The following is a 9704-nucleotide window of genomic DNA, read 5'->3' on the forward strand; positions in this document are numbered from 1 at the left end:
TCCTTGAGCCAGATCTCATCATATACAAGGCATACAACGGGCAAACCAGCTACCAGACCTAGGAGTATAATGTCTTTGTCCTTGGGTAACAAGCAAACTGTACCTGAGCAGGACTCGGATCAACGTGCCTGCGTTCCTTGTGGAGCCACTGATCGCGATAGTATGAATTTACGGATGACTTTACCAGTGAAAACGGGAGTTAGTTGGCACTGACCAATGACCTCTGGACGCAACGCGGTAAACTTACCACCTTTTGTCATAACTGATTATAATTCATGAAATTAGCTGGAATTTCGAAGAGCTGTTCAACTCCAGTTCGGTAATCAGTGAGGCAGTTTTCAAAATCTGTTATAAAGGTGTCAAAGTTGCATGTCCTGACCCCTTTTTATTAGCACAAATCCAAACAGTGATTGACACCCATCTGTAGTTTCTAACGAACAAAAGCGTATCAGTTATGAGATAGATTTCAAACATCCAAGCACCAGAGCTACGGCGTCATGTGGGCAACGATTAATGCAGTGCTTGATCAATTTGGATTAGTAGGTCGTGGAGCATCAACAAGCCGAGTAAATGACACTCCCATATACTGGCACCATTGCGCCTGAAAAGTGTACGTAGCATGATGGGTCTGCATGGAAGATATTCAGTGGCTAGCGACTGGAGCTATTTCCTGTTTGTTGATGTGTATTATCAGCTGTAGCCAAGTTAAATTCGGGCAAAGCCTACAACTTGCGGCAATTTCGATCGCATTACTCCATTCGTGGTCGATTTCCCCAGATAACCCGTGCATAAAATAAATCCCGAGTACCAAGCAAAACGGACCAGCGGTTGACAAAATGGTCTTCGCTCGAACTTGCCTTTAGAGGCCCCGCGAGTGCTCCTGGCAAGTCCCGTGCCTGGCGCCATCCATCATTTCCCAGTCGCTGTATACTCTGAAACATTGTGTCGTTGATGGCTTAATGGTTGTTCTGAGAATGAATCCTCCTGGTGCGTGTATGGAGACAGCACCACGATTCATCGCGGGGTACATTTTGCCCATAAGCATCCCTCCCAAACTCTTCCTTTTCGCTAAACAGCATCCCGTTCCCAGTGACGATATCGAGTGTCGGCAACAAAAGCTTGGATTTGTGTCTGCAGGTAGCCAGGATGATGATAGCATGGTCCAAAAATTCCGAAACCCCACTGACAGCGGAAAAATTCATAAAGAAAGTAAAAGAATACATTTCCCATTTAGAAATAATACTTCAAAAAGCAGAATTCAACACTGAACCGCTTTTATGTTTACTAATCACGGTAAAGCCTGAATTTCGTGAACACATCAGTAGAACGTCATCTAAAATAGATCTCTCTAGAAACTATGGCTGATATATACACATATTTCAGTTTGCTTAAATACATAGCATGGCACTGTATATAAAATTTCATCTAATCAAAGACAGGTGAGACAAATGTACAGGCTACAAGCCAAAAGTCATTGTCCACGGCTCCCCACAGTCAAAGGCTATGCTGGAACTCCCAAGATGCCAGTGCGAGGAGGCGTGTTTTCAGGTACGGCCTAGCATGCATGGACTGACTTAATCGCGACATCCAAGAGTTGCTTTCCACGGACTCCTGACACTCTTCATGGTCAGTTCTTGGGCTTGCAAGATTTCTTGTGAACAATCAGGCGGTCTGGAAGGAAGGTCCGCCCGCACGTCTCACAAGGTACGAGGTTGGCCTGGGACGCCTGCCACGCTGCTTCGTTCATCTGCTCCACACTGTACACCCCAGACCCTCCTGTCAAAGAAGCACAAAATGGCGTTACAATATTCAGTGAATTTCTCATCCACTAACTGGTGGAATCCATTCCAGACGTGGTTACCACTTAATAACGTTGAAGATGATAAAGATTACAAAAACGTCTTTAAGACGGATGACATCATCTTAAACACAAGGATGATACTCAATACTGATGCTGTTTTGTTCTTCCCAAAATGTCCATTAACCCAACACTATTAATCACAATCTCAAATCGTTCAGCAGAACTTGAATCTGTTCTGGGGTAGTAAATGTGTTCCATCACTTTGGACTCATGGGTTTGGAATTTCTCCCAATTGCAGCTGTAATAGTTACAGAAAGAATTGTTTTGCAGAAGGGTGTCAAAAACTTTGAAACGAGAAGCAGAATATAGCTGTCCAGGTATCTTGAACGGAAATGCTCGTTACTTGATGTTGTGCATGTACATATATTGCTGTAAAAACATTGTGCTCCAAGACAACCGTTTGGTAGCCATAACCCTAACTTCAGTGAGATACTCCTGAGCTCAGCAAGTCGACTTGGACATGACCTTGGAGAGATACGGTAACCTAGATCCCCACTGCCAGACACCAGTCAGTTTGAATGAATATATCTGGATATTTTCGGAAATGTTCTATTTCCACAGGGTAAAAAACCGACTAAAACAATGTTCAAGACAATTTAGAGTGAAATTCGTTAAATCTGATGAATCGAGTTTCCTTACGTTCTATGTAACATCAGGATGCTTTTGTTTTACTCTTGTGTATCATGTTCCTTTGAGAGTGAAAGAGTGAAGACAAATCATAAAGACTACCGCAACATACCTTTGATCACCCTCTCCTGTGGCTTGACCGGTGGTGGTCTCCTCAACTCTTTGGGAAGACGCTCGTTTTCCAGCGCCCATTTCTTTAAGCACTGCGGTTCGTGAATTGAGATGGACTTGGTCCCGAACTCCCTGCTGCAGATATAACATATGACGGTCTGAGGGCGCCTGACTGCTGGGTAAGGCTTGGACATCTGTAATAATTATTACGAAAGTAAACTCATTTTTTTTTCAAAGTCCAACATTGCTTTCGACCTTGGCTAAGGGGTCATTGATATGACGCCTTCTCACCGAGTATCTGAAAGCTCAAAGGAGAATTTGAAACTGCGACCTTCACCCCTAACTTGATATTAAAAGGAAAACGTTTAAAAGACTACTGAATGCTCTCCTATGGGAACAACGGTCCCACCACAGAAACTGAGGGTTAGAAATTACATCGAGTTGATTGTAGCAGCTCACCTGCATCTGTTTTACACTTCCCAAAGTTGACCTCTGGGTTCCAGTACTCCTTTCCTTTCCTTGATTCCTAACCTGACAAGATGCAGCATGCTTCCCAATCCTGTCTGCCGAAAATGTCCGTCCACAGCTATCGCACGGGACAAGGTTCGTCAGGTGCGCTTGCCAGGCAGCCTCGTTCATAGCCTCCCCGGAAGATCGACCAACCTGCGATCCGATAACCTCGGGCTTCCTTGGCGGCGGCCGCCTGAGCTCCTTCGGCAGCTGTTGGTTTTGCATATGCCACTTTTGGAGACACTGGGGCTCATGGATGGGAAGCGACTTGGTGCCGAACTCTCGACCGCAGATGTAGCAGATCAGTGTGCGAGGTTTGGCGGTGCTGTTGGCACTTGGACGTCCATTAGGACTTCCAAAAGTCGAAGATGATGCCATGCTGTTGCGAGACCTGATAGTAGTTGTCTTAGGACGGCCACACGAACGCTCATGGACCGGTAGGCGATCCGGTGCAAATGTGCGACCGCAATTCCCGCAAGGAAGAAGCTGAGAGTTTGCTGCTTGGTACGCTGCCTGATTGTATCCACTAAGATCAGAACCAGGGGAATTGGAGTGAACCGAACCAAGATCCTGGGGCTTTCTCGGCACGGGACGGCGCAGATGCTTAGGCAGCTGGCTGTTCTGTATCTTCCACTTTTCGAGGCACTGGGGCTCGTGAATTGATATCGACTTCGTGCCAAATTCTCTACCGCAGATATAACAGACGACAGTGACAGGTTTGCCTGCCCCTTTAATGGGAGCTAATTTCGAGGTAGCGGCAGGAGGTGGCGTTGGTCGGGGATTGGAAGGGGGTCTCGGTTGCAGGGGAGAAGCAGCGGTCCGAGAGGAAACGGAACCACTGGCCTGCGAGGATGGAGTGCCCAGCTGAGAAGATAGCGGTAAGGTATTTGTCTGGCGCCCCCTCTTTGCACTTTTGGGACGAGATTTCGCTACTCGATGCACCACACTTCTGTCCAGTGAGATGGTAGAAGAGTTGTCTGTTTGAAGGTGCTGGTTGGAAATACTTTCATCCGGGACCTGGTACTCTTCGTCATCAATGGTAACTTGGTCACGCTGTTTCAGAGTCACCGTACTCGGTCTGATCAAAGTTGCTGTGCCTGGTCGGGAAGGTTGGCTGTCGTCTTCCTGACAAATTGACCCACCCCAAGATTTCGAGAGGCCTCCACTATCATCCCTGGCTTCTCTGGATTCCGTTCTTGATCGTGCTCTCACACCAGGCTGACCCCTTCGACTGTCCGGCTCCCTTCCGGCCGGACACATCTTCTCGTGGATCTTCACCCTTTCCGGAAGGAAAGTCCTACCGCACTTGGAGCAAGGCAACAGCTGTGCCTGGGAAGAACTTTGGAACGCTGGCCGGCTTAAATCAGAGTCACGGCCGGCACATGTGATTCCCGGTAAAATGTTGGGCTTTTGCGGGGCGGCCCGTCGCATTTCGGGCTGGAGTCGGCCGTTCTTTATCTGCTACGTTCAGATGCACTCCCACTCTTGGGTTTTAATGGAGCAGGTTTAATACGTAGTTCCGACCGCATTATGTAACACACTGCGAAGTTAGCGTATCCTTTTAGCGTTCTGTGAAGTTAACATCCACATCATCAAAAAGGCAGCCATGCTTCCGCTGAAGTCCGCACATCACAACATATTCCACAAGAAAATAAGTTTTTTTAGAATTTAAAACGCAACAGCTTGATGGTAACGTTTATCGGAGTCGCCGTTCTGATCCAAACCGAAACCATCAGATCCTGCCTGAAAATATCAAAACGTATTAGTAATCTAGATCAAATTCTGAATGAAGTTAATCAGAAAATGCTTCATTTACCCTGCACAGTACGATTAAAATTGGGGAAAAATTTACCATGCAGCAAGGTCACCTGTATAGTACAATAGAGAGCGCTAGAAAAATGCTCTTTCATTATCATTACACGCCACTTCTTCCCGCCGTAACTGCGGCTGAGTATCGATCAGTCCTTCTACATCGGAGCGAGCACCAGATAGAATGTACCGCTTGGGAATATTTTTTCAGCACATACACACCAGCCTGGCATTTTTCTCTGCCCGCAATATAATCAGCAATGACTGCCTGGTTGAACAGTAAGATCGTGAGCGAACCTATAGGAATCAATGTGTGCTAATTATTAAATGGAGAACGACTCAAGTGTGATGGACAGGCAGGGAAATGGCGCTTTGTGTCTGTTGCCACGGAGGCATGTATACACAAACCAGAACATATCACCATGCCTCGACGTAGCATACATGGCGATCTTCAAGTTAATAAACATGCAAACGAAATGAATACTCATTTGAAGGAATGCCCTCAAATTTAGAGAAATAAATATTTCCGTGGATTCATTATTACAGCACAACTTCTCTATATTCTATGCAAAATTTAGTCCATACAAAATTTTCGGTATCGTTCGTTCGGTGCAGCGACTTTCAGTCACCAATACACCCATCTCCAGCTCTGGTCCATTAAAACATGTGGCGGCCTGCAATGTTTTTACATGAAGATTTTGGGACAACACTTAATTCCAACGCCAACAAAAAAAAATCAAGTTAAAAAAATAACACCCAAACTCGTGCATTTTCTTCAAATGTATGCCTCCATATTTCACCTTTCGGTCGGTTCTCAATGTAGTCGAATCGCGAAATGAAAAATAGTTTGCCATGACTTTTTCCTTGAGTCATCGCTTAAAAATTGCATGTTGTAAAGTATCGTTACACTGGCTCCATCTGCTAAAATGTAACTACAAGACATACGCCGGGAACCATTCTATACAGCAATGCAGCCACAGTGGTGCATGACAAAAGTCGGTAGCGAAACAAGTCGGCAAGTATTGTTGAAAATGATCGACACTAACAAAGTAGGAAACAAAGAGTTCTGCCAGTGAAATTAATGAGACAAACTGGAAACGCACGAACATACATACATCTAACTCCATGGGTCACTGGTCGCATGCAAGTAGCTTAACCAGGGTTAAAACTCTCTCGCTTATTTCCTGTATTTAAGGTCTAGTTTATACGATTTGGCATTCCCCATTGCAAATTTCTGTGATTAATCAATTTATTCGTCCCAAGGAAAACGTGCAACATCATTAATATTCACGTCAGCTGTAGTGTGTATGTGCAACGCATATGTATGTGCATATCTTTGTCAGAAACCAACGAAACATTTCAAGAGGACTTTTCTCGCACATATATTTAGTTTATTCAGCAAATTCATTACAAACATTTGGCAATTCAATTACCGTTTTGTGCGCCACGGCATTATCTTGTTATACAGTCCTCTCTAACCAAACCGGATGCGTGTATAATTAATGGACCGAAGTCGTGCAGCCACCTCTGCGCACGAGCCGACAACATTAATACGCACTATGCGCGTGCACAGGAATGACATTGAGCCGTGTTCCATTATCTTGGCTGGGACACTACTATGGGAAGTGCAGTCACAGCTATATAGACTCAGGTGCAATTTCAAATTGGAGCCAACTCATTCGGACAAAACCAAACCAGCCAACAGATTAACTGACAAACAAACAATAACGCAGATTTAAGATTATTTGAATTAATCCACTGTCCAGCTAATTTCTTCAAGGGAAATTATTTGGAAAAGATTTGTTTCCGAAATACATTATTTCTCAGGATAAAGCCTCAAGGATTTATATTTGTTGTGGTCTCCAGTATATCCTCATCGGTGTCTCTTTATCAGAAATGACCTTGACCAGTTAGAAAACGACCAAAGGTAAAAAGCTTTTAACGCACTCCGAAATGAGATGATACAAGTGTTTCCTATTTTGCTCTCAAGCCGTTAGCACGGCAAGGCATCAGTGGATACATGCAATTACATCACGCTCATGGCTTAACAGCACCATTTCCATTCGACAGAAGGAATAACCTGCACTTCAGGAAGACAATGTCTGGAAAAAATGTATCTTATAAACGAAATGACAGTGATACCAACGCAACCACGCCTTTGCTGGTGACGTATTGTTGGCTGTTTTTTCCTCCAAACAAGAGCAGACATGAAAACAGAACAATATGAGGAAAGAGTTTTTTTAAAACAGGGTCCCCCTGTTTCCTCCGCCTCCCCGCTTTTTCCTTCCCTGTTTTATTATTTTTAAAAATTTCTTGTGGGGGGCAAGCACACCCCTATAACTCACCCCTTGACGCCCACGTTTGAAAGCCAACCGTTAACCGAATACATGAATAAGCAGGTCATCCTCGCTCCCATAATTTATCTTTGGAATTTGATTTCCAGTAAAACTGCCACAAAACCCCCTGAACAGAACATAAAGGGCTCCAATCTGAATATCCATGGAAACGTTTGCCCGTGGTAGAGTTGTATACTGTATACAGTCACCCTAAACATCAGCAGCTTTGAATTATGATAAGGTTCCTCCTCTAACTGGTGGACTTCAAAAAGCTCCAACTAAAAACTTGTGGGATTAATGTGTAAAAATATCTGCATTCTGCAATGCCATTTCATGTTTCAATTTTTTGGTTGGAGGGGCCACAGTTTTTCTGGGGAGGGGGGTTATATCACAAATATTGTACATGGAACCTTTTATGGCCTTTTGGGGAGAGGCTAAATTTGGTGTTTCTTTTCACACTTTGGGAAAGAACAGAAATGAAAAAGTCCCCCCCCCCAAATTTCTCATTACATGTGTATATTTACAATCAACAAAAGCTGTCCTGGATGGGGCCCCTTGGATCAGTCTATTGCTGGGACAGTGCCCTTTCCTGTTCTTCCACTACACCCATGAGCTGACAGAGAATGCCCATCCGAGACACACCACACCAACCTGTACTTATTACGTTTATATAATCCCACATGGTGCACATCGAATTCAAAGGTGGGAGGGGCTGGTAAGCTGCCTGTGGGGTCACTCAAGGTCTGATCATGGAGGAAGGAACTCCTCCATGGTCTGACCAGGCCTCCATGGAGGTGTGGAAGCTACATGTACATAGGTCATGCAGGGCAACTTTGCTGGACTGTCACCATGAAGACTGCAACCTTTCTCCTAGGCTACACCCTCTGCTTTGAACAACGCTCCTATAGGAAGTTGACGTCAAGCCCCTATTCCCCTAACATTTTGACTTTATGTTGGTTGGGTCCAATGGCTGAGCTGAGCGTCCTTTTTCTCTTCTTGTACGTGACCCCAAAGCACCATTTTTTTGCCCCTTCTGGTGCTAGTTCTGCCCCATCTTAATGACCTTGTTACATCACTACAGGGAGCAAGTGTGTAAACTAAAATCTCAAATTGAAATCTTCATTGCGGATGTCTGATGCCGCCACCCAGCCCATTTGTCAGTTAGGCTATGTACACTCTCAAAAAACAGATGCAGTCAAAAGCAACGCCAGATGTTCATGTTAGGCTAGTGGTAGTCAAAAATGTGGGACCTTCAACTACAAATACTCCATATGAAAGCCCCATGATAACAATGGTACGTTATCTTTATCTTGAGGAAAATTATGTCATCAACTTCAACAGGTCAACCTTTTTCCATGTTCAATGTTACATAAGTCTTGTTGAAGTTTTGATTTCGCTTTTTCAAAATGCAGGCATTTGTGACTGGTGCAAAATTGAACATTTTGAATTAGAACCTCGGAACTAGTATTAGGCCTATACATATCAAGAGCCTTCGTCTTCACCTCATGAAAAGTATGGACCAATTTGCTAGCTATGGGGACAGACAGTAAAGTGACCTAATAAATTCTCTTCCAGCCGCAGTATTAGCAAACGTTAATTTATATAACAGGTTTTGCCCTTACCCAATGTACATATTAAACACTGTATGCTCGGTGCTTGTCCGAAAGCTTGCGAAAAAAGTCACGAGATTATTGGGGTGGGACTCGAACCCACGACCTCCTGCTTAACACGTCTGCACTGGTAAGCAGGAGGTCGTGGGTTCGAGTCCTACCCAAGTAATCTCGTGACTTTTTTCGCAAGCTTTCGGACAAGCACCGAGCATACAGTGTTTATTAATAATAATATATACGGTGGGTAAGGGCAAAACCTGTTATATAAATTAACATTTCCCCAATGCAAAAATACATCTTGAAAATTAGCAAACGTATTAGACGACACGAACTGTGTAGGCCTAACTGTGTAAGTGTAACGTGTAGATAGAACATAGTGTATATGTATGTGTACTACAGCCCACGTCCACTGCCTGCTAGTGAAACCTGAACTCGATCATGTCGATCGAACGTGAACAGCCGGCCATACGTAAAACAATGCCATCTGTTCCCAAAATACGCTAAAACCTACCTGATGCTAGTAGTTTGTTGCTATTTGATAAAAGAAAAGTTCTTGGAAAAACGAGTCCGCGTGGAAAAGTAAGAAAACGCTTTCGCATTCATTATCATGCCGGAAACTGGGGCTAGCAACGGCCTTACCAACTGTACACACCGTACACGTATACGTACGTAAGGACGTTCACATGTACATGTACATAATACATTCGCACTCTTTTCCGCAGTACGTTTGTAATATAGCGCCCCCACGTGTTTGGTTGATTCAGCCAAGCCTTTCTTCAATCCATTCATTGGTCGCACGCCGATTTTAGTAGGGACATTTACTTAAAATTGTTTGCTATC

The 9704-nt window shown here is 44.3% G+C and overlaps 1 protein-coding gene across 2 annotated transcripts; it reads right to left on the reverse strand.

The window, feature by feature from the left end:
* Window positions 1-1257: 1257 nt before the first annotated feature.
* LOC110988952 (zinc finger protein 474-like) lies at window positions 1258-9535 on the reverse strand. Of its 2 annotated transcripts, none has more exons than XM_022252970.2 (4): window positions 9376-9535; window positions 3059-4852; window positions 2601-2793; window positions 1258-1776 (listed from the first exon to the last, which is right to left on the reverse strand). In XM_022252970.2, the coding sequence occupies exons 2-4, from the start codon at window positions 4538-4540 to the stop codon at window positions 1628-1630; spliced, it is 1824 nt and encodes a 607-aa protein (XP_022108662.2). In that variant the 5' UTR covers window positions 4541-4852; window positions 9376-9535; the 3' UTR covers window positions 1258-1627. The 2 variants fall into 2 exon arrangements, with proteins under 2 accessions (XP_022108662.2, XP_022108671.2); XM_022252979.2 differs by having other exon boundaries at window positions 3059-4848; window positions 9376-9521.
* Between the last annotated feature and the right edge of the window lie 169 nt (window positions 9536-9704).

Source organism: Acanthaster planci, linkage group LG05 (genome assembly GCF_054643075.1).
Source record: "Acanthaster planci isolate LZ-2023a linkage group LG05, COTS_SCS, whole genome shotgun sequence".
Lineage (NCBI taxonomy): Eukaryota > Metazoa > Echinodermata > Asteroidea > Valvatida > Acanthasteridae > Acanthaster > Acanthaster planci.